General features: G+C 46.9%; 1 protein-coding gene across 3 annotated transcripts in view; it reads left to right on the top strand.

Moving 5' to 3' along the window:
- Positions 1-25,056, top strand: part of TRAF3 (TNF receptor associated factor 3) — a 116,568-nt gene that overhangs the window by 69,410 nt on the left and 22,102 nt on the right. For all 3 annotated transcript variants that reach the window (XM_082451081.1, XM_082451082.1, XM_082451080.1), the window contains exons 3-6: positions 14,210-14,455; positions 16,121-16,172; positions 18,667-18,771; positions 19,391-19,558. In XM_082451081.1, the coding sequence (XP_082307207.1) occupies positions 14,211-14,455; positions 16,121-16,172; positions 18,667-18,771; positions 19,391-19,558 (570 nt within the window). In that variant the 5' untranslated portion in view covers position 14,210. The remainder of the gene's footprint in view (positions 1-14,209; positions 14,456-16,120; positions 16,173-18,666; positions 18,772-19,390; positions 19,559-25,056) is intronic.

The following is a 25,056-nucleotide window of genomic DNA, read 5'->3' as shown; positions in this document are numbered from 1 at the left end:
ATTTTTTAAATTGACATAAAATTGACAGAAAATAAAATTAACCATTTTAAAGATTTTTTGATGTGAACCATTTTTTAAAAGTCTGTTGAATTTGTTACAATATTACTTGTGTCTTACATTTTGGTTTTTTGGCCATGAGGGATGTGGGATCTAAGCTCCCTGACCAGGGATCGAACCCTCACCCCCTGCATTGGAAGGCGAAGTCTTAACCACTGGACCGCCAGGGAAGTCCCAAATTAACCATTTCAAAGTGAACGATTCAGTGGCATATAGTACATTCACAGTGTCGAACAATCACAACCTCTCTGTGGTCCCAAGCGTTCTCGTTCCCAAAAGGGAACCCCTGACCCGTCAAGCAGGTCGTCCTCCTTATCCTTCTCCTTATCCCTTGGCAGCCAGCAAGCTGCTTTCTGTCTCTGTGGATTTGCCTATTCTATATATTTCATATAAATGGAATCATACAGTATGTGTCCTTTTGTTTCTGACATCTTTCACTTAGCATAATGTTTTCCAGGTTCATCCATGTTATAGCCTCTATCATCATTTCTTTTTATGGCTGAGTAATATTTATCTCATATTTTGTTTACCCATTCATCTGTTGATGGATATTTGGGTTGTTTCTGTCTTTTGAGTATTGTGAATGGTGCTACTGTAACCATGTGTGTGGGTATGGTTTGAGTACCTGTTTTCAGTTCTTTGGGGTATATTCCTAAGAGTGGAATTGCTGGGTCATATGGTAATTTCATGTTTAACCTTTTGAGGAACTGGGAAAATGTTTTCCACAAAAACGGAACCATTTTGTTTCCACCAGCAATATATAAGGTTCCAGTTTCTCCACAACCTCACCAATTCTTGTTATTTTACCTTTTTTTAAAAAAATTATAGCCATCCTGGTGGGTTTGAAGTGGTAACTCATTGTGGTTTTGATTTGTATTTCCCTAGTGACTGATGATGTTAAACATCTTTTCGTGTGCTTATTGGCTATTTCTGTGTTTTCCTTGGAGAAATGTTTATTCACATCATTTGCCCATTTTTTATTTGGGTTGTTTGTCTTTTTGTTGTTGAGCTGTAAGAGTTCTTTGTGTATTCTGGCTACTAGACCCCTATCAGATATGTAATTTGCAGATATTTTCTCCCATTTTTTTGTTGTCTTTTCTCATTCTTAAAAATTTTTTTAAATTAATTTTATTTATTTATTTATTTTTGGCTGCATTGGGTCTTCGTTGCTGCGCATGGGCTTTCTCCAGTTGCAGTGAGCGGGGGCTACTCTTCGTTTTGGTGTGCGGGCTTCTCATTGTCGTGGCTTCTCTTCTTGCGGAGCACGGGCTCTAGGCACGCAGGCTTCAGTAGCTGTGGCTCGGTTTCAGTAGTTGTGGCTCATGGTCTCTAGAGCGCAGGCTCAGTAGTTGTGGCGCTCGGGCTTAGCTGCTCCATGGCATGTGGGGTCTTCCCAGACCAAGGATCGAACCCGTGTCCCCTGCATTGGCAGGCGGATTCTTAACCACTGCACCATGAGGGAAGCCCCTTTTCTCATTCTTGATAGTGTCCTTTTATGTGCATAAGTTTTCAAATTTGGTGAGGCCACTTTATCTTATTTTTCTCTGTTGCTTGTGCTTTTGGTGTCATATCTAAGAAGCCTTCGCCAAATTCAGCATCATTGAAATTTACCCCTATGCTTTCTTCTAAGAGTTTTATGGTGTTAGCTCTTACATTTTAGTTGTTCATCCATTTTGAGATAGTTTGTGTGTATGGAGTGAGGTAGGGGTCCAAGTTCATTCTTCTGCCCGGTTACCCAGTTGTTTCAGAGACTATTTTTTCCCAACTAAATGGTCTTGACATCCTTGTCAAAAATCATTTGGCCATAGATGTATGGGTTTATTTCTGGACTCTCAGTTCTATTCCATTGGTCCACATGCCTGTCCTTATGCCAATATTACACTGTTTTGATTACTGTCATTTTGTAGGCAGTTTTGAAGTAGTAAGTTTGAGAAGTGTGAGTCGTTCAACTTTGTTTTTCTTTTTCAATACTGTTTTGCTCTTTGGGGTCCCTTTTGCAGTTCCTTGTGAATTTTAGGATCAGGTTTTTCATTTCTGTAAAAGGAAGGCCACTGGAATTTTAATAGGGATTGCACTGAATCTGTAGATTGCTTTGTGTACTGTATTAGTTAGCGTTCTCCAGAGAAACAGAACCAATAAGGGGTGTTTGTGTGTGTGTGTGTGTGTGTGTGTGTGTGTAGAGATATTTATTATAAGGAATTGGGTCTCACACAATTACGGAGACAGGCAAGTCCCAAGATATGCAGAGTAAGTTGGCAACCAGGAGACCCAGTGGCTTAGTTCCAGTCTGAGTCTGAAGGCCTGAAACCAAGCGAGACAAAGGCATAGTTCCTATCCAAAAGCCAGGCTCAAGATCCAGGAAGAGCTGACATCAGTTTGAGTTTGAAGGCAGGAAAAAAGCCAGTGTCTCAGTTTGAAGACAGGCAGAAAGAATCTTCCTTACTTGAGAGAGGGTCAGCCTTTTTGTTCTGTTCCTATTCAGGCCTTTGACTGAATAGGAGGCTCACCTACATTAGGGAGGGCAATCTGCTTTACTTAGTCTACCAATTTAAATGTTAATCTCATCCAACACTCTCACAGAAACATCCAGAATAATGTTTGACCAAATATCTAGGCACCCTGTGGCCCAGAGAAGTTGACATATAAAATTAACCATCACAAGTAGAGTAGTATTGCCATCATAATAATATTATCTTCCAATCCATGTACATAGATTTGTTTTGGAACAAACAAATATCTTGCCATTTAATGGTGTGTTCTTTAATTTCTTTCAGCAATTGTGAACAAATATTTCCCCTTGTTGGTTAAATTTATTCCTAGGTAATTTATTCGTTTGGATGCTATTGTAAATGGAATTGCTTTTTAACTTTACTTTTCAGATTGTTTGTTCCCGTTGTATAGAAACACAAATGATGTTTCTTTGTTGGTCTTTGTACCCTGCAACTTTGATGAATTCATTTATTAGTTCTAGTTGCTTTTCTTGAGAATTCTTTGGGATTTTCTAAATATAGGATCATGTCATCCATGAACAGAGATGGTTTTATTTCTTTCTTTCTAATTTGGATGCCTTTTATTTATTTTTCTTGCCTAATTGCTCTGGATAGAACTTTCAGTATAATACTAAATAGCAGTGGTGAAAGCATGCATCCTTCCCTTCTTCCTGATATTAGTGCAGAAGCCTTCAGTCTTTCACCATTAAATGTGGGTTTTTCATAGATATCCTTTACCATGTCAAGGAAGTTCCTTTTTATTCTTAGTTTTCTAAGGGGTTTTATAGTGAAAGGGAGTTTGGTTTTGTCAAATGTTTTTTCTACACCAGTTGAGATGATCATGTAGTTTTTTCCCCTTGTTCTATTACTGTGGTATATTACATTGATTTTTCTTATATTGAACCACTCTTGCTTCCCTGGACAAATCTCACTTGGTTGTGGTGTATAATACATTTAATATGCTTTGGGGTTTAGTTTTCTAGTATTTTGTTGAGAGTCTTCTTCATTTTTGAAACATAGTTTTGTTGGATATCCTTAATTGATATTTTTTTCTTTCAGCCCTTCAAATATGTCATCCCATTGTCTTCTGTCCTCCATGGTTTCTGATAAGGTATCAAGTGTTAATCTTATTGAGGAAATTCTTTTATGTAAGGAGTCACTTCTCTTGCTGCTTTCAGAATTCTTTCTGTCTTCCAGCCATTCAATTATAATGTGTATTAGTGTAGATCTCTTTGAGTTTATCCTGCGTGGAGTTTGTTGAGCTTCCTGGATGTGCAGATTAATATTTTTCATCAAATATGGGAAATTTTTGTCCATTACCTTTTAAAGTAGTCTTTCCACCTTTTTCTCTCCCTCCTCTCCTTTCTGGGACTACCATAATGTATATGTTGGTATGATTGATGTTGCCCCACAGGTCTTTAAAGCTCCTTTCATTTTTCTTTATTATTTTTTCCTTCTGTTACTTAGACTGGATAAACTCAACTGTCTTATCTTCAAATCTCAATTGACCTGCCTTCAGGCTCTCTAATTCCTTCTTCTGCCTGCTTGGTTCTCCTGTTGAGCCCCTTTATTGAATTTTTCATTTCTGTTATTGTGCTTTTCAACTCTAGAATCTCCATTTGGTTCCTTTTAAAATTTTCTCTTTATTGATATTTTCTATTTCATGAGACATTGTTCTGATGGGTTTCTTTTTTTTTTTTTTTTTTAATTTCTAAAAAATATTTATTTATTTATTTATTTATTTGGTTGTGCCAGGTCTTCCTAGTGGCAGGTGGGCCCCTTAGTTGCAGCTCACCAGCTCCTTAGTTGCGGCTTGTGGGCTTCTTAGTTGTGGCATGCGAACTCTTAGTTGCAGCATGCATGTGGGGTCCAGTTCCCTGACCAGGGATCAAACCTGGGCCCCCTGCATTGGGAGCGCAGAGTCTTATCCATTGCACCACCAGGGAAGTCCCTGATGGTTTGTTTTACTTCTTTGGGCAAAGTTTCCTTTATCTCTTTGAACTCACATACAATCAATGATTCAAAGTCTTTGTAAGTCTAATGTCTGGGTTTCCTCCTAGACAGTTTCTGTTACTTGCTTTTTATCCTGTGTATGGGCCACACTCCCTTATTTCTTTGCCTGACTTGTAATTTTCTTGTTGAAAATGGACATGTTGAATAGTATAATGTGGCAAATCTGGAAATTAGATTCTCCCCAGTATTTGTTGCTGCTTGTTATAGTTATTGTTTGCATAATAACTTCTTTGAGCTAATTTTGTAAAGTCCATATTCTTTATCATGTGTGGTCACTGAAGTCTCTGTTCCATTAGTATAGTAGTCAGCTAGTAATCAGACAGAGATTTCCTTAAGTGCCTGGAACCAGAATTATCTCTGAGTCTTTTTGGACAGGGTCTGTATGAGTATTGGGTTATGTTTTCAGCACTCGGCCAGGCAGTTGACAGCTTTGCCTTAGCATTCACATCCTGCTTATGCGGAACCTGAAGGTCAGCCAGGGGTGAGACCTTAGAGTCTTCTCAGGTCTTTCCTGAGTGTGCACACAGCCCTGGGCATGTGCTTGGCCTTCTAGAATCCCAGGAACATGCTGGTGCTTCTCAAAGCCCTTACTTCCCAGCATTTCCTGTCAGCCTCTTGGTTTGTCTGTCATTTGCCTCAGCTGTGACTGGTTGTCCCAGGCATCAGCAACTAATACATTTGTCTGTAGACGTTTTCAGTATACACCCCCTGCCCGCTACCAGTAGCTGCCTCAGCGCTGGGAGAGTCCTGAGTTTAGTGAAGTAAAGGCAAGCCATCTGAGCTGGTCTTCTTGTGAGCCACCAGATAGGTCATAACCTACTACTGAAATCCTTTGCAAATGAGATCTGTTCTGCTCCACCCACCCACCCCAAGCCCTCACCAAGTACCTGTACTGGGATTGCAGGCTTTTATCTTCCAGGCCACTACCTCTTGGGGGATGGGACCAGGGTAAGGTAAAATGCCACAGAGCTCACTTGTTCTTGCCAAGGTCTCACTTGATTAAGTGTTCCTCTGAATGTTGCAAGCTTTTGGTTAGTCTTTAGAGTTCCACAAAAGTTGTTTCTGACAGACTTTGCCAGCTTTTTTCTTGCTTTTATTGAAGGATAGACTTTTGGAATTCCTTACTGAGCCCTTTTCACTGACATCACTCACTAGTCTGTTCTTTTTTTTTTATTTATTTTTTGGCTGCATTGGGTCTTCATTGCTGCACGCGGGCTTTCTCTAGTTGTGGCGAGCGGGGGCTACTCTTTGTTGCAGTGCACGGGCTTCTCATTGCGGTGGCTTCTCTTGTTGCGGAGCGCGGGCTCTAGGCGCACAGGCTTCAGTAGTTGTGGCACGTGGGCTCAGTAGCTGTGGCTCACGGGCTCTAGAGCGCAAGCTCAGTAGTTGTGGCACACGGGCTTAGTTGCTCCCTGGCATGTGGGATCTTCCCAGACTAGGGCTTGAACCCATGTCCCCTGCATTGGCAGGCAGATTCTTAACCACTGCGCCACCAGGGAAGTCCACTAGTCTGTTCTTAACGTTGTGACCAATTTTGAGTTTGCCTAATTTATGTACACCCCACCTGATTTCTAAAAGGAATTATGATGGCTTACAAAGGTAAACAGTACGAAAGATAAATTATTATTAATGTTTGTGTGCCTGTTGGTTGGAGGGCATTCTAGTAAAAATTGTGTCCTCCCTTGTTGATGTTGAAAACTTTGGTCCTGCAGATAGAAATTTTGTTTTCCTTTGCTGATCTTGAGGTTTTCACCCTCCCTGTTACATAGATGGGAGGACATCCGAAGCAGATTCACCTCAGTGGTTCTCCTTCTGCATGACTTTGTATGTGGTCTTAAGGTGATACACCCCATCACATCCAACTATAGCAGTGCTCACTGTTGTCTGCCTCTGAGCTGATTGTGAAAAATTTGCCTCCAAAGGTGGTTTTCCTAAATCCAGAGCTCCCTTTTCCTCAGGACACAATAGGTGGGTAATTGTCTTATTTTAAGACTTAAAGGGCTTCCCTGGTGGCGCAGTGGTTGAGAATCTGCCTGCCAATGCAGGGGACACGGGTTCGAGCCCTGGTCTGGGAAGATCCCACATGCCGCGGAGCAACTAGGCCCGTGAGCCACAACTACTGAGCCTGCGCGTCTAGAGCCTGTGCCCCGCAACAAGAGAGGCCGCGATACTGAGAGGCCCGCACACCGCGATGAAGAGTAGCCCCCGCTCACCGCAACTGGAGAAAGCCCTCACACAGAAACGAAGACCCAACACAGCCAAAAATAAATAAATAAATAAATAAATTTATAAAAATAAAAAGTAAAATCTTCTTTAAAAAAAAAAAAAAAAAAACTTAAAGACATCGTTCCTGTCGCTGTAGTTGTTTTAGGAGGTGATTAGGTGATTCTTACACTTCAAATCAGGACGGACTTCTTGTCGTGACCTTGGTCGCTGGCAGAGTCTGAGATCGTCAGTAAACCTGAGAGTGTTCATTCGTCCACCAGTCCTGGCACCTGCCAAGGAGTCAAGCTCTTGCTTTCCTTGGTCCAGCTAAGGCCCACATCAGCTGTCTCACTGATACAGAAGGCCGCGGTCCCAGGCCTGCCCACTGGGCCCTGCGCGGGGTCCATCTCTGTCTTGAATAATCTTTTGTTTAGGAAGAATATTTTCCTTGAGCGATATGAGTCTATTTGACATAGTTGGTGGCACATTTGCTAGTTTTATTTGAGCAGAATATCCTTCTTTTGAAAATAATTCTGTGATAGAATCAGAGCTGTTTTCTATTTTGGTTTCCTATATACTAGGTCGTCCCTTTTTCATCAGCATCACCCATGAGCTAATCGGAATATTTTTAAAAGGCCAAGATACAGATAAAGGTTATCCTTTAAAAGGATACATTTGACTACATTAAAATTAAGAACTTCTCTTCATTAAAATACATAAATAAAGTTAAAGTCAAGACACAACCTAGGGGAAAAACATATACATATTAACTAACAAAAGATTAGCAGTCAGAACATATGAATAACACCTACAAATCAATATTTTAAAAGACCAATAACCCAATTATACAGTGCAAAGGAGACGCAATCAGGCATTTCAACAGAAGGAGAATGACAAGTGGCCCATGAGTGTACAAAAAGATGCTAAACCTGTTTAATTAATCAGAGTAAGGAAGAAAAGGGACCATCGTACCTGCTAGGTTGGCAGAAATTAAGATGTCTGATGATACCCAGTGTTGGTGAGGGAGGGTGTGGGTTAAGAGAAGCTTGTAAATTGGCCGCGCCTGCACCCTGCTAGCCAGCCGTTCCTCTGCCCTCTAGACGTAGAGTTCGGGGCAGGGGCTGGCAGATTCTTTCTGTGAAGGGCAGGGTGGTAAATGTTCTAGGCTTTGTGGGCAGCGCACAGTCTTGTCACACAGCCGCCTTTGTTTCATTTGTTTGTTCGACTCTTTAAAAATCTAAAAAGCATTTCAAGCTCAAGGGCCTAACAAAAATAGGCTACTGACTATCTTTGACCCATAGGTTATAGTTTGCTGAACCCCAATCCCCTGGTCTAGAGTATGTACCCTAGAGAAACTTATATGAGATGAGAGCCCCAGAACAGATGTGCCAGAATGTTCAGAACGGACTGTCCATAATAGCAAAAACTGGAAGCAGTGTGGTAAGAAAATAGATAAGTACATCATGGAATATTATACTGCAGTGAAAATGAATGAAGTATGTCTACTATACACAGCAAACATGGGTAGATGTAATACTGATGGCAGAGGACTACATATGGTATATCATTTTTATGAGGTTAAAAACGGGCAAAAGTATATATTGTTTAAGAAGAAAAATATATGATAGTAAGAAAATTATAAATACGAAGTTCAGGCTGATATTTACTTTTGGAGAGAGGCAGGAGGATAGCTGAGGAAGGAGCACACAGGTAGACGGTGACTGTTAAATGGGCAGTGGGTTCTGGGGTTTTGTTTTTGTGTTCTTACCTTGCGTGTATATTGCACATAATCTTTTTTATGTGTCAAATATCACATAGTACATTTTTTGAAAGGCAGGGAAGGATATCAGCCAGGGAGGTCTTGGACCCCCCCCAACCTGTTCTCCATGAAGCGGTACTTTCTGTCCCAGAGCTCTGCTGAGTTGAGCACCTGGGAGGGAGGAGGGAGGTGTCTCGGCAGCTGATGGGCGGTGGCCACCAGCACAGACTGAAGGAGCTGTGAGGAGGACGGCTAGGAGCGGAGCCTGCTTTGTTCTGTGACAGTAGTGAGATCTCCGACCCGGAGTGCATCCTGTTCCTTCCCCATCGATGGTCTCGGCACCGTGGTCAGAAATGAGTTGACCATAAATGTAAGCGTTTCTCTCTAGACTCTCAGTTCTGTTTCATTGGCCATATATCTGTCCTTACTGCCAGTACTATAGTATCCTGATTAATTTGTAGTAAGTTTTGAAATAAGGAAGTGTGAGTCCTCCAACTTTGTTCTTCTTTTTCAAGACTGTTTTTTCTGTTCTGGGTCTCTTGTACTTCCATGTGAATTTTAGGTTTAGCTTATTAATTTCTGCAAGAAAAAGAAAACCAGCTAGGGTTTTGATAGGGATTGAGATGAATCTGTAGATCAGTGTGAGTAGTATGTTGTCTTCCAGTCCATAAACATGGGGTATCTTTCCATTATTTACATCTTTAATGTCTTCAACAACGTTTTATGATTTCCAGAATACGCATCGTGCCCTTCTTTGGTCACATTTATTCCTAGATATTTTATTCTTTTTGGTGCTCTTTTAAATGGATTGTTTTCTTAATTTTATTTTTGGATTGTTCATTGCTAGTGTATAGCAATATAGCTGGTTTTTATATATTGATGCTGTATTCTGCAACCTTGCTGAACAAGTTTATTAGTTTGGCTTGTTTTTAGTTGATTCCTTAGTATGTTCTATACACAAGGTTATGTCATCTGAAAACAGAAATAGTTTTACTTCTTCCTTTCCAATCTGGATGTCATTTATTTCTTTTTTTTCTTGCCTAATTGCTGAGAAGGGCTTTTCAAAGAGGCTTTGAGCTGTCTAAGATGAGGAAACAGCGCGATCCCGACAGACTTCCTGACCCCAGCTGGAGGAGAGTGTATCTTCTCTGTATAGTGCTGCAGAGTTTGCAGAGGGACCCTCTGTATCATACATCAGTGACTCCTGGTAATGCCATGAGAATTAGGGGTAGTAATTCTTTTTCACTTTTTCACGGGAACAGAAAACCTGAGGCCCAGAGGATAAAAGCTGTGCCCAAGGATCTGCCTCAGGGAAGGGGCACCAGGCCGTCCTTCCCACCCAGACCCCTCAGGGCCGGATGCCCTGCCTGTCCGGCTCCTCCCCCAGAGCCCCCCGTTCCCGGTTCCCCTCCACAACCACCTAACGGTGCTGTGTCTGCCTGCCCTCCTTCTTTCCTCCTCTGCTAGAATTGGAATCATACCACAAATGCCACTCAGGAAACCCCCCATCTCCCCCAAACAGAGGTGCTAGCCTCCTGTTCTGAAGGTCCGCAGCCCTTTGTAACCTCTCAGGTGACGTTTCTCAGCATCTGCCGCCGCTTGTACCTTTTAACCCTGGAGTGCTCACCTGCCTCACAACTCCCGCAGAGGCCCCTAAGGGTGGGACAGTCTCCTTCATCCCCGTGCCCTGACACGCGAGGCACAGAGCTGTGTACGTTGTAGGTGCCCAGCTATCTGTTGAAATAAAATGTGGTTGGTTTGGCAAACCTCTGCAGAGTCGCTCACCTGAGGGAAGGGTTCTCCCACTCGTGGAGGAGGCCGGCGGGTGTGCCCTCCAGCATTGCGTGGCGGTGCCTGCCGACAGCTCTGCAGAAGAACCTGAGATGTGCTCACCAACAAGGCCAGCAGTGCCCTCCAGAAAACCCGGCTGTGGCCGAAACAAAGTCGGGAGCATCAGTGTTTGAGTGAAATGAGCTGCTGTCCTCTAAAATAATGTTTATTAGTTTACTAACCATTGGAGGAAGTATACAATGGACAACCTTTTTAGAAAGATGTTTGGTAGTGATTATATATCTATACATTTTTTTTTTAAATTTATTTTTGGCTGCGTTGGGTCTTTGTTGCTGTGCGCGGGCTTTCTCTAGTTGCGGCGAACGGGCTTCTCATTGCGGTGGCTTCTCTTGTTGCGGAGCACGGGCTCTAGGCACGCGGGCTCAGTAGTTGCAGCATGCAGGCTCAGTAGTTGTGGTTCGCGGGCTCTAGAGCGCAGGCTCAGTAGTTGTGGCGCACGGGCTTAGTTGCTCTGTGGCATGTGGGATCTTCCCGGACCAGGGCTCGAACCCATGTCCCCTGCATTGGCAGGCGGATTCTTAACCACTGCACCACCAGGGAAATCCCGAGCAGTGATTATGTATTTTAAAACGCACATCATCTTTGACCCAGCAGTTGTGTTGCTGTGTGCTTGCCTAAATGTACAAAGATGCATTCAGGAGTGCTCACGGCAGTTTGTTTATAATATAAGCCAAAACCAGCCTAGCTCGCCATGAGTGGGACTGGTAAACCATGCAGGGGAGTGCCATGCGGCCCTTCACAATAACGAAGTGAGTCTTTGCATGCTGATGTGGAAAAGCGCCCAGGACACATTGTAGGTGACGGAAGAAAAGCTGTAGGTTAGTTTGCACGCACAGCACAGCTTGTGTAACACGTTTTCCTCTGTGTGCATTTGCTGTGTTTGGACGTCTGAACAGTCGCACTGAACACCCAGGGGCGCGCTGCCTCTGAGTAGTTGCCGTCCGGGGATCTGGCACTGACTCTTTACACGTGACCCCGTGTCTAGTTGTTGTTGTTTCCTCTGTGAGCAGGCACTGTTGTTACAAAGAAATCTTACCGTCCCCTCAGGTGTCAGGCACTGCCCACAGCGTCAGGCATATCCACTCTTGGTTTTAGTCTTACATTTTAAAGCGTATGACACTGTGTATAAGTGTCACGAATTAACCAAACCCAAATGGAACCAACCATCTTAAACAGTTACTTTGTAATATTCTTGGTTAGATTTTAAATTGAAGTATAATTCACGTACCATAAAATTCACCTTTTTAAAGCATTCAGTTCAGTGGTTTCTAGTATATTCACAGAATGTGCCGTCATCCCCAGTATCCAATTCCGGAACACTTTGATCACCCCAGAAAGCCCTGTTCCCATTAGTAGATGCACCTACTCCCCCCAGCCTCTGGCAACCATGAATCTACTTTGTGTCTCTATGGATTTGCCTATTCTGGACATTTCACGTTTAGATAGTTTTCTCCTTCCTTACTTGTGAATATTAGGTAAAGGAGGTCTGGTATTTTCCTTGTTCGTGCTGTCTAAGCACTGCAGGGCCTCTTTCCCTCCTTCCCCAAAGGCTCGTTCTCCAGCCAGCAGCTTAGCTCAGGAGTGGGCCGTGCGTGGGCCAGTTTGCAGGACTGTGAGAGGCCCCTGGGGCCCGCTGCAGAGATACCCACGTCAGCACCTCACATTCCAGGTGAGTCCTGGCACACCTGCTGGCCGCAGACTGTGCTCTGCCTTTCAGGACAGGCTGCTGTGACGTTCTCCTTATGTTCTTGGGATACTTGCGTCCATTCACTTATCTTAAGCAGCCTATAAAAACCAAGGATCTAAAACTATATTCTTCATTTGTCTATACAGAGTATGACATGTTATAGGTAAAGGAACACTTATTATTTGTCATTAACTTGATCTTAAGTTAATTGTCTCTCATATTTGAAATAGGAATTGACCTCCAAAGAATCAAACATTTCTCACTAAAAACTTTATTGAACACACGGCTTCTTTACGCACTATAGGATAAAATGCTAAACCAAAGCAAGGGTTTTCAAGGTATGAAGCTATGAGATCAGATGTGAAATCTGAAGAGTTTTCTTTTCCTGTTTTTTTTTTTTCTTTTTTCTTTTTTCTGGTTTCACAGGAACACAGTTTGGTATGAGTGGCTCAGACCTCACCTTTCCCTCTATTTGTTAACTCAACAAATGTGTGTTTTTGAGTTGAGATAAGATGAGAACCTTCTACCCATCAGACACTAGCGATTCTAGGTGACTGGTGTTTGTCAGTCAACAGAACATACCCAAACCCATGTTGCTGGGGAGCTTGCATCCTGCCACAGGGAGATAGGCAGTAAATAAACCATAAACAAGCAGTCTTGGGAGGACTGACCAAGGGGTGGGGTGGGTGGGCTGAGCAGCGTGAGCCTCCCGGAGGAGGAGGTGGGAGGGGTGTTCCCGGCAGGGAGCAGTGGGGCTGGGCTCAGCATCTGCAGAAGGGCGGTTTTGGGGGGGGGGGCGGCCAGTGGTAGCAGGTCGGCTCCTGGTTGACCCTTTTCCCTGACGGGCACCTTCCTACTTAGCATCTTGATGAACAGGATTCTAATCAACAAGTTGGTGAGCAAAGGGTTGCTGGCCTTTTGGGGTCATTTTGAAATCTTCTTTGTTTTGGTTTCACAAATAGATTTCATAGGAGGCTCCCACGCTTTGCACGATAATGTGCTATTTTGTTAAAAGTAACCCAAGTGTGGCTGAAACACCAGGTCATTTACCTGTCACACGTACTGCTGCCTGTGTGGTTCCTACACGTCCCAGCTGCGAAATGTTCCTTCCCTCAGCCCCATGGAGAGGCAGGAAGAGGCGGCGTGAGGCATGAGGCTGGGAGAGCTGGGCTCTGCCCGCAGCCCACCCGGGCACCCTGGGGTCTAGGGTGGGGTGCGCCCTGGTTCCCGCAGAACCTGAGTCCGCAGCCCGGCTGGCGAGGAGCCTCAGGCTGAGGAGGGCAGGGTGGGGATGCGGGCGGATGCCCACAGCCTCGTGCGGAGAAAGCATTTGGCCCTTGTTGTCAGCCGCAGAGATCGGTGGATTGAGCAGGAGCGCAGCGCAGCCCTGAGAGGCCCAGCGAGCCGTGCAAGCACCTTCCCTGCGGGGCCGCCAGATGCACTGCTGCCAAGGCTGCTGGGCCTGGGGTCTTTGTGGCTGGTCTCCAGGCCCCTCCTACTTTCCCTGGCGACGGGGACTCGCAGGGGGGGACCAGCCACCTGTGCGCTCCCAGAAGGCAGAGGGCGCGGAGACCCAGCCCGGGGTCCCCTCCACCGGCCCGCCCCAGGCACAGGGTCGCCGCAAACCCAGGACGCACCTCCCAAGGCTGCAGGGCACAGGCTCCGTGCAGGGGGCTGGGCGGGTGCCGCCCCGTGGGCAGGCGGAGTGCGAAGGACCCCGAGGGAGGTGCCGTCGCTGGTGAGAGGAGCGGGTCCGGCCTTGGGCTCCACGGTGACACTGCCCTGGGTTGGTCGTATCACCTGGCAGCGCAGCGAGTCTCACAAGGAAATGAAATTGGCTGAGAGCAGCTGCAGCTCCAGCCACGCCATCAGAATGATGTGTAGAATTTAACGTTACGGCAGAGTATCATCTGTATTTTAAATTAAAGAGCCTTAATGATGCAGTTTGTACCTTGTAGCAGGTCCTTGGGCAGGAGGTGTGTCTGATGGCGGCGTCCTGCTCCGTCAGGTGCTGGAGGCTGGAAGGGCACCCGTGTGTCCTCGAGGCTGAGGGAGAGCGCACGCACTGGCTCTCCCGGGCTTCCCGTCGGCACCCTGTGCTTCCCGGCGTGTGTCTCTGATGGACACCCCCCCACCTGCCCCCCGCAGGATGGAGCCGAGTAAAAAGCTGGACGCAGCCGGCACCCTGCCAGCCAACCCCCCACTGAAGCTGCACCCTGACCGTGGCGCCGGGCCTGCCGTCCTGGTCCCCGAGCAGGGGGGCTACAAGGAGCGCTTCGTGAAGGCCGTGGAGGACAAGTACAAGTGCGAGAAGTGCCGCCTGGTGCTCTGCAACCCCAAGCAGACCGAGTGCGGACACCGCTTCTGCGAGACCTGCATGGGCGCCCTGCTCAGGTGGGTGCCCCAACGCAGGGGACCGGGGCCCGGCCCGCAGACTCAGGGAGCCCCTCCCCAGCTTCTCCAGCGAGGTCTCGGCCCTGGTGCCCGGGTCTCCATCTGCGTGGCCAAGTTTTGCTGGAGGCGCCCACGGTATGGGGAGGAGACATCCCGTCTGCAAATGACGGTGGGGCCCTTTGGGGCGAGCGCCTGGGGGCTGGGATTGGGGGACAGGGCCAGGGGAGGGATGGGCCAGGCCGAAGCTGAGTGGAATCCAGTGAGTCTCAGGGAACCCGCAGCAGCCCTCACGGGCCTGTCAGCTGCCATTTAGAAGCGGGCGTCAGAGAGGCTGGAGTTTTACAGCAGAGCTAACGCTGGCTGAGAGAGCATCTTCGTTCATCCCACAGTTATTTCCTGGGCGGGGTGCCGGGCACTGTGCTCAGCCTGGGTCCCCAGCAGCGGACAAGGGCCGGGAAGGCTGCCCCGCTGCTCCTCCAGACCCGCCGCTGAGCGCAGCCTCCCTCCCGGCACCCTCCTCTGGGTACTTCCCGCCTTGCTCTTATCCACTCATCCCCAACGGTGAACTCAGCTTTGCCAACTTGTGGGTAAAATAACTCTTGGTTGGAGCTTAGTGATGGCAGAGTAGGCTCAGAGCACCTGATTTCCCTGCACTTTGGCCCCGCGGAAGGGGCCAGGGGCTGTTGCTCTTCTGGTTTCGGCCCTTTGCTACTTGAGCTCCTCCTGCTCTGTGTTCTGCAGGTGTCAGGGGATCCCGCCCAGATGCCGCTCAGCCCCGGGGTCTAAGGATGTGAAAAGATCCCCGTGATTAAAACAGTTTGGCACGAGCTCCATATTAACGCAGACTGAATGAGCGAGCTTTTATTGTAAAACGCATTAATTTCCTGCCGCACTGACCCTCGGCCCTCCTGCCCCTCCGCAGGGCCCCCGTGCACCCGTGCCCCCTGCACCCTCCTCCTGAAGCCTCTGCTGCCACTCCCGGCCTGGACTCCGGGCGCCTTTGGGCTGTCTAGGGCAGGGGCCCTGGAAGGAGGGAGCGCTTAAAATCAGTTTTTATTCTTAATCTCTAGGAGGTGGTTTCCAGGCCCGGGATGGGGTGAGGATCAAGTCCAGAAAAGGGCAGCGTGGGAGCAGTGGCTGGTATCCTGAGTTTTGGGACAAGAATAATGTAGGAGACCAGTGGTTTCTTTAGACAGGGTCAGCTTTAAATTCCCACACTGTTCAAGTCCACGGAATTGCATCATCCTTTCAATACACTGTGAAGGAAATAGTGGATAAGCCTGTGCTTATAAAGCAGAAACGTTCAGAGGCTTTCCTGATGGCTGTGGACACTCACGCTGAAGAGCGCCTTCACAGAGAGCTGCTTTTGGTTTCTGAAATAAAATTTCATTTTTAATTGAAAGGGACTTTCCAAGAGGGACTGATCTAAGCTGTTCTGCTTAAAAACTTCCTTATGAAAAATTACTATTAAAAAAAGGATTTAGCCCTTTTCTCCTATTTAAACCGTATTAAAACCAAATTCACCGGGGCATCCTGAAGCTCTGGTGGTTGCTCTGAGCTTCGCACGGCAGACATGACCCTAAAGTGAACGGTTCACCGTATCCAGTGGGTTCAGATGAGAAGGTGGCTTTCACTCTAACGCATTTACTGTGTGTTTCTCCTCAGCTCCTCTAGCCCGAAATGCACTGCGTGTCGAGAAGGCATCAGCAAAGACAAGGTATTCTTGGTGTTTAATAAATTATTTTGTCACTGTTTTGCTCTGGGTAGTGCCTCCCACGTAGTTTGCATCCAGTACCCTGGCTCCGAGTTTCTCTGAGTTGACAGCTGATGGAGCAGGGTCGAGGCAGGGGACTGTGTCACGTAAACACCGGGACAGACTGGGCAGATCCGCTGGGCATGTCCCGAGCTGCGTGACCCCCGAGCCTGTCTCCTCACCTGTGTCAGTAATGGGTTCACCTCCCAAGACCCCCAGGTGGGTGAGGAGTAAGTAAAGTGCAGAGATGTGCACTGTCGTCTCGGGTCTTTATCCCAGATGCCTGCCTGCGCTCTACCTTCAAGCAGTGCTAGTCTGAGGGGTTCCATTGGATTTGCTCTCTCCCTGCCCCCAGGCAGCATCTCGAAGTCATTAAGACACGTGTGAGATTTCAGCCCTTCCCTCCCCAACGTGGTTGAGGATGCCAGCAAATGCTCACGAGTGTCCTGCAGATCAGCGCACAGGGGCCCTGGGCCCTTCTCACCCATCCCTGTGGTCATCCACGCCCTGCCAGGCCCTGCCAGGCACACTTCTAGTTTGAAACGACTCGTTCTTGAAGTACTTAAAATATCAATAAAAATATGTGGTTCTGATATTTTGATTAATGAACCTAACAATTTTTTAAATGTAGGTCATTAAATTGTACAGTAAAATTCTCACTCTGGGGTTTTCCCATGGCTTTGTTGTTAAGCAGCACAGCTGAGTGTGGTGATTTGAGGGTTGCTGGTGACGGGTGCCTGTGGGCTGCCCGGACGGGGCATCCGATGTCACCTGCTCTGGGCGGTTCAGAGACAGAATTGGCCGAACGTCCATGTACCTGTTCTTCCTTAGCATTTACCTGCCACTAAAGACTTCACTTAGTATGGAAGGGATTGTTTTTAAGAAAAACAAATCACTCAGTTCTACCTCTTGTCTTAACATGTATCTAACCAATGTGACCAGGAGAAAAGGTTGAAACAATGGGCTAAGATGAATTTTTCAGTGTCTCATTTCATTATTTGGAGTTATTATCCTTATTTTTCAATGGCATTGATAGCTGAAGAAGAATTACTAGATTTGTTGAAGAATCATAAATGAGACTGACTGAAACCATGGATCCTCGTGGGAAAATGTGGGGCTGGTTGGGCCCTGGGAGACGGAGATCAACCCCTCGGCGGGTCATTGAGGATGGTGGCCACCCCCGGGGCCTCCACTTCCCCATCTGTAAAATGGGACAGTTGTAGTAACGATACTAGATCTTTTTCAGCTCTAAAATTCTGTACTTTTATTATTCTGATATTTTCATTCTATATTTTTTCTCCCTAAAGGTAAATGATTTAAGAAACTTAGGGAATTCCCTGGCAGTCCATTGGTTAAGACTTGGTGCTTTCACTGCCGTGGACCCAGGTTCAATCCCTGGTGGGGGAACTAAGATCCCACAAGCCGTGAGGCATAGCCAAAGGAGAAAAAAAAAGAAAAGGAACTTAATGGCACAGAAAGGAAGCTTATTTATTACTGGTTAAAACTACCTGTTCTGTTTACTTTAATATCTAAAATTATGACCTTTTTTAAAAAGTCATGTTTACAAAGGATTAGATTTGACTCCAAATTAGTTTATTTTTAACTCTTAACAGCTGTTGATTCTGTTTCTTTTCTTGTGGAGTCTAGAAAGGCATATTGAGCTCCCTGTTCCCCCTGTTACGGTGTCAGCGTGTGGGCGTTTCTTAGAAATGCCTGAGGATGAGGACGGTGTAGCTTGTGTTGTTAGAAGGAGTGAGAGTATTTGTTTTCCAAGGGAAAAATGAAATTAAAGGGAGGTTTTCATTTTCAAAGGGAAACATTTTCATTATTGGATTAACCCCAGTCTTTGCAACATATATTTTTAAAAGTTTCTTACATAGCAGGCTAATGCTTTCTTCTTGGTGAAAAATGAGTTACTAGTGACATAACCTTAGGAGCAAGAACCAAAATAAATGTTTTACAAACCATCTGCAAAATATTGTCTTTTACAGTAGCTTCTCTCTTTCTCTGGCAAGGATCTAGAAAGGCATCAAGTTGTAGCAGGCTCTGCCCTGGTCCCTTGATGGGAGGTCCCACCCGCGGCAGTGCTGGCGCCTGGAAATCTCCAGGATCCAGATGTGAACTTGGTCCTGGTGTGTCCTCGTCTTGAGTGTGTCAGAGTTAATCCAAAATGTGTGCTGCTCCAAAGTGATCTTCAGTTGTTCAGTATAACTTGTTTACGTTTGGTTTATCTAATAAAAGGTGGTAGTTAAGGTTTTATTGTTTAAATTGTGTCTCTTAGTTGGGGTGGCTCCTTCATTCTACTTAGAGAGATTAAAATAGTCCTTAATGCTTTCTGAGGCCCACTTAAGGGATGTTCTCATGGTTTTTTTTTACAGTGGTTTTGCCTTGTCTAAAATAGCAGCATGTGGAGATTAAGAAATATTAATCCTCTAAAACAGCTAACTTTCAATTTCAGGTGTTTAAGGATAATTGCTGCAAGAGAGAGATTCTGGCCCTTCAGATATACTGTAGGAACGAAGGCAGAGGCTGTGTAGAGCAGTTAGCACTGGGGCACCTGCTGGTAAGTGGGGATGTGATGTGTCGGCTTTACATCCAGAAATACGAGTCCCTGGTCAGTATGATGTGGCCCCTTAAGATCATGTTTGCATTAATCTTTCAGACACAACCAACTCTGAAAGCAGTCAGAGCCATTTGGGTGTGAAATGTTATTTTTAATGACATCATAGGCAGAACTGTCAATTGGTTTTTGAACACCCCACCCTATTTAGAGTAGAAAGAAATCTGAATTGAATTTTGACTGTAGAAGGCCCATTAAAACCTTCTCCTTTTTATAACCATGAAATTCCACGTAACTTCTTATGTTTTTTTGATTAGTATCATATTTTATCCTGGAAAGATATTTGAATTGGAATAAAACAAAGTCCTTAGCAGATAACCATTTATTTATCCAGGAAGAAGAGTTAATTGACTTAATTCTTCAAAAGCAATATAGTTTGAGTAATCATTAAATGGAACATGAAATTCAGTGTCTCTTGATACATTTGTCACTCTTCTCTGTGAAAAGCTGATCTAGCAGCAGATAGAAACATTTTTGTGGGATTTAATTGCATAGAGGCTAGAATTTGGTATTTCAGATTGGAGTTTTGCCGATTAAGAACTTTGAATTGTCTGTCTTACAGGTGCATTTGAAGAATGATTGCCAGTTTGAGGAGCTCTTGTGTGTCCGTGCCGACTGCAAAGAGAAGGTACTGAGGAAGGACCTGCGTGACCACGTGGACAAGGCCTGTAAATACCGTGAGGCCACGTGCAGCCACTGCAAAAGCCAGGTCCCGATGATCACGTTGCAGGTGCGGTGTTTTCTTGTTTCACCCACCTTCTACTCCATCCAGATGTCGTTTGTCCGCAGAATAGCTTGTTAAATGACTATTCTAACAGAAATAAAGAGAAAAGATAGGCGTAAATAGCAATTTTCATCTGACTTTATTTCAGAGTTAAGCTTCATTTGTTTTGCCCATTTTGGTTTATGCAATTAATTTTCCATTGCCTAGATTGACTGCCATTTGGGGTGCCAAAAAAATGAAGACCGATTATTCAAAAAAGGTAGAATTTTTCACTTGTGCCAGGGAATAGCCTCTAAAATCTTGTTGGATTGCTTAATCATTTTACGGCTCCGTGACATAACCATCACTTCAACAGGGTAATTTATCCTGCAGTATTGAAGTGCAGCGGTCTCTCCTGGAGAGAGATGAGAATTGAAAATGTTTTCATGCCTCCATTATTTTGGCACAGTTTTATATTGTGCGCATGTTAGAATCAGATCACTTATATGTAAATCAAAGAGAAACAGGTGTTGGGATGGAGGACAAACTTTAAAAAGAGTCAGTGGTGTAGACACCCTCAAATATTTGTTTGTTGAATACGTATTTACTGCATACCTGCTGTGTGCTGGGCACTGTTCTAGGAGCTGCAGGTTCAGTGGTGACCCTCATCTTCCAGTGGGAAGAGATCATAAGTACTATGAAGACAAACTGGCAACAGGGGAGGAGGGGTGATCAGAGCGGGCCCTTCTGAGGCAGTCAGGACGACGCAGGAAGAGCGCTGGGGCAGAGGGAGCAGCAGGTGGGGGCTCAGGCTCCAAGGTGGAACAGACTCAGCAGGTAGAGTTCCCCTTGCACAGAGCAGAGGCGAGGTGCACAGTTGATGGGGGACAGCCTCGAGCAAGGGACAGATGCGGTCATAGTTAACACAGAGCCAGTGGGATTAGCCGATGGCTTGAGTGTGGGGTATGAGTTTGGAGGACGCCCAGCCTTTGTAACTAGAGCAGCTGGACCACCCGGAGTGTTCTACCGAAGTGGGGCTCAGGGGAAGAGAGGAGGCTTGGGGCGGGGATAGGGAGTGGTCTGGGCCGTAGGTATGTGTAAATAGGTGGTACTTGCAGCCCTGGGACTGGAGCGAGTAGAGAGAAGGGCCAGAGTCGGAGGACAGAGGCCTGGGGCACAGGATGCTTACAGCTTACTAAGAGGGGGAGGTCGTCCAGCAAGGGCGTGGCCTGTGTGGAAGGGTCAGGAGAGTGACGTCCCAGAGGCAGGTGGAGCTGCAGGGTGTGTGGCGCGGGTGCTGCTGAGAGGCTGAGCTTGGAGGGGCTGGGAATTGGCTGCTGGCCGAGGCAGGATGGCGACTGGTGGGTCACCAGGTGGGAGGGGACCGTGGAAGAGCAGCCCGGCGTGAGGGCCACAGTCGAATTCCTGGCAGATATTCGGGAGTACTTCCTGACCAAAATTTAGGAACAGTTTTCTTTGTTTTTCTGTATGAAATGAGATGTATTCTACAATCTCCATTTTACCTTACTTTGTATAACTTTCCTATGCTTGGGACTCTTGCATCGTGAAATGTTTCCTGTATGATTCTGTTATCGTTTCCAGTTATTAATAACCTTTAACAACTGTGCCCTCCCCTTTGAAAAATAGCAGTAGTATTTCTAATTTCTTCAGTAATTAAATTCAAGTGAATCAGATGGGTACCTAATGAGCAATACTCCCGACCATACACATGTTACTATGTTGCTATCAAAGTTACACTTTGCTTCTTGCCCCAAATCAGTTACCTTTATTTGCAGAATAGAATCCAGGAATTAATTTTCATCTGAGAAAGAATTGTAGAGCATGTCAGTTAAACAGCCTATGAGTAACCAGCTCAGGGCTCCAGCCGAGGATTAAAGAGGTTGGTTTTGGAATAACAGCATCGCACATGGAGTCATGAAACGTTTGTTGACTGCTCTTGGGCGCCAGACCCTGAGCTAGTTGCTCAGGACACACAAGAGAGTAGATTGCAGTCTCTCCCCTTCGTTTCACGGTCTGGTAGGGGAGACAGTCAGATATACAATTATGTACATGGTAGTATGGGAAGAGACAGTTAACATGGCCTGATAGAGTCCAGGAGGGCTTCGGAGAGGAGGTGGCATTTGCTCTGATCTGGGTCTTCAATCTGTTGACTGCAAACAGGAGAGAGAGTCACAGCAGGTGCAGAGGCACCAAGTGGTAATTGCCAGTTTGGGACCTGAGTTGTGCAAATAAAGATTCATTAAATCTTACTACGCTTTTGTGATGAAAACTTTTTAAACTGTTTTGTCGGTGTTGACACTGCAGCGTGTCTTGGGGCAGATGTTACCTTCGGTCCACCTGTGATAACCGTGAGAGGCGCCCTGCGTGGGCCCGCTGCTGGTGCGCCGGCCGCCGGCTCCTGGGGCCCTCGGCGCCGGCAGGCGGCCACGCCCACCCGCCCTTGCTCACACACCTGGAAGGGGCCGAGACTCCCCCCAGGCCCCCGCCCCATCAGCGGTGATGGGACTTGGCTCCCAGGTCTTGTTCTTTCAGCCCTCACAGTCTCATCCTCTCAGGCCTTAAGATTATTTTTAAAAAGAGCCGTTGCTTAACTTAGGTCTTAAGCCCCAGGTCCTCCTGACTTTCCTCCATGTCCTGCGTTTTGTGGTGTGACAGATATATCAAGTGTTGGTAAAATATAGGTTGATAAAGCGCCGAGACTCCAGGGACTTCGCCTTCCAGCGCTGGAGGTGCGGTTCAGTCCCTGGTCGGGGAGCTAGGATCCCGCAGGCCTCGCGGCCAAGGGGCCAGAGCAGAAGACAGAGGCAGTGCTGTGACAAAATTCAACACAGATTTAAAAATGGTCCCCATCAAAAAAATCCAAAAATGCACTGACGCTCTGGACCATTGCAGTTCATGTGAGCATTTCTTTTCTATCTTTAAGCCATGGTATTGGCAGCTAATTTCAAGTTTTTTTTTTTAATCTATTAGCATAATTTAAAGTGTCAGAAAAAAAATCTCTTCTTTTCCATTTAGCCCAGAAATTATCGAATATCATTCTTTTTAAACAGTTCTGTTAATTTGTGAAAAGTCAAGAATTGTAAAGATCTCGTTTTAGGGGAACATGTATACAGTTGGTCCTTGGATGACACAGGGGTTGGGCGCAGACTCTCCGAGCAGTCTCGAACACGAGTATAACTTTACAGTCAGCCCTCCTAGCCGAGGTCCTGCATCCACAGCGTCCGCCGACTGTGGGTCGGGTAGTGCCGCAGTGCACACACACCTAGTGAAAAAAATCCGTGTAAGTGGGCTCACGCAGTTCATACCCAGGTTCAAGGGCCAACTGTGTACTGTAACGTACAGGTACAGCCACTTTGGAAAACACGTGGCAATATTTTATTAGGTTGAAAACTCATGTTCTCAACTAGCAGTCCCTCTCCTAGATGTTTAAGAGAAACTGTCACACGTGCACTGCAGAGAGTATGTCAAGCCTAACCAGAGGAGCAGAGATCTGGGAACGACCCACACGTCCATCTGTTGGAGAATGGACACATCACTTGTAGCGGACCCCTTGGACAGTGTGCACAGGAGGGGAGGTTGTATGACAGCAGTGACAGTGGAATCCACGAGTCCACTTACACGACTCGCGGATTCGCCCGAGAAGCGAGATGTTGAGCCAGGTCGCAGGAGAGTCGAAGGGCGGAATTCCATGTTAACAATTCAAAAGCAGTCAAGACGAAACAGTATCTTACCTGTTACACATACATGTGTAATGAAACTTTTTTTTAAGCAAAGGAAGTAGAAGCGCAGATTCAGCCTTGTGGTTTTAGTTGGAGAAAGCGGGGGCGAGGCAGAAGAGGAGCGTGCGGGTGATGGGCGTCGGTTGCATCCTTGTCCCTCGTGGGTGTTCACCATGCACTTATGCTTTATGGCCCACACACGCGTGACATCCGTTCTGTGTGCGTGTCAAAGTCACATTTGCTTTGACAGGCAGGACAAATTTCATGAATATGCGAAGAGTTCTTAACATATCGACAGATTAACAGGTTTTTTTTTTTGGAAAACGGTTGTATTATCTTCCTTTGGCTGTCATAGCAAAGTACCACAAAGTTGGTGGCCTAAAACCACAGAAGTTTGTTCCCTCACAGTCCTAGAGGCAGAAGTCTGGCTCCAAGGTTCCCTCAGGGCCATGCCCCTCTGGGGGCTCTAGAGGAGACCCCTCCCTCGCCCTCCCCGGCTCCTGGTGGCTGCGGTCCTTGGGCTCCCAGACTTGCGGCTGCACCGTTCCCACCTCTGCCTGCACGTCCCCGTGGCAGTCTTCCTGCTGTACGTCCTCTCCTCTTACATGGACACTGTCACGAGGTTCAGGGCCCAGCCTGATCCAGGGTGGCCTCTTATCTCGTTACATCTGCAGAGACCCTCTTTCCAAACAGGGTCACTTTCTGAGGTTCTGGGGGGACATGAACTTCGGGGGTCACTGTTCAACCCGCTGCAATGGACAAAAGCTATGAAAGGCATTTCACGGGAAATATAAATGGTTAACGTAAAAAACATACTAATAACTATACATCATTAAAGAATTGCAAATCACACTCATTGTTTTTCACCTGTCACTGTCAGAGGTGGGAAAGTTTGATAGAATTCGATTGGAGCCATGCGTTCTCACTGCACTGAGGGTGGGCTTGTGTAGGCTGATTGGAGGGTAGTCTGGCAATACCCTTCCAAATCCCATTTTAAATGCTCTACCCTTTGATACCCAAAGAAGCCCATTTCTAGAAATTCATCATTTGGACATCCTTGCACAGATCTCCGAAGATACACAAAGCTATTGATGGGCCTGGCCTGCGGGTCCCCAGCCTCACCTCCTGCTACCCCCTGCTCTGCCCTCCCCAGCACACTGCCCCCGCCCCTGGTTCTTGCTCAGAGTGCCCTCCCGGGCCCCCCCCACCCGCTGCTCGCTCCCAGCCCCCCTGCCGCAGTGGTGATTACCTGTTTGTCCTGGTCAGGCTGCCCCCGACACCCAGTGCAGGCCTGGCCTGGTGAATGAAGGCGGGGTCGAGGGCAGGCTCAGGAGGGAGGCGTGGCGTCCGTGGAGTGTCGGCCACGTTAGCTCTCCAGGCCCGTGACGGATTCTGTCCTCACAGATGCCCTCTGAGGGAGGGCTGGTCACCCCACCTCTTACAGGTGAGGCAGAGTGGAGCTGTTTGGCCGAGGTTTCCCCCGGAAAGGCGTGACGGCACCTGGGAGCTCTTAGGGATTCTGAGCGCGGCCAGGCACCCGTCGGGGGTCCCCTCTCGGGAGGTGCTGGTCAGGCTCAGTCCAGTCAGGTGACTTCTGCTGAGCTCGGGGCAGCCGTGGGCTCGCCCGCCGTGGGCCCCGCAGGCCTCTGGGGACCAGGCCCCGGAGCAGAGCGGCCGCGTCCAGGTGTCCTCTCCGCGCTGTGCACCCCCAGGGCGCTGGTCCAGACAAGGGACTTCAGATGGTGTTGCATCTGGCTCCAGGCCTCCCCGGAGGAGAGGAGTGTC

Source organism: Balaenoptera physalus (genome assembly GCF_965194825.1).
Source record: "Balaenoptera physalus genome assembly, chromosome: 2".
Taxonomy (NCBI): Eukaryota; Metazoa; Chordata; class Mammalia; order Artiodactyla; family Balaenopteridae; genus Balaenoptera; species Balaenoptera physalus.
This window is presented reverse-complemented; position numbering and strand designations above follow the sequence as displayed.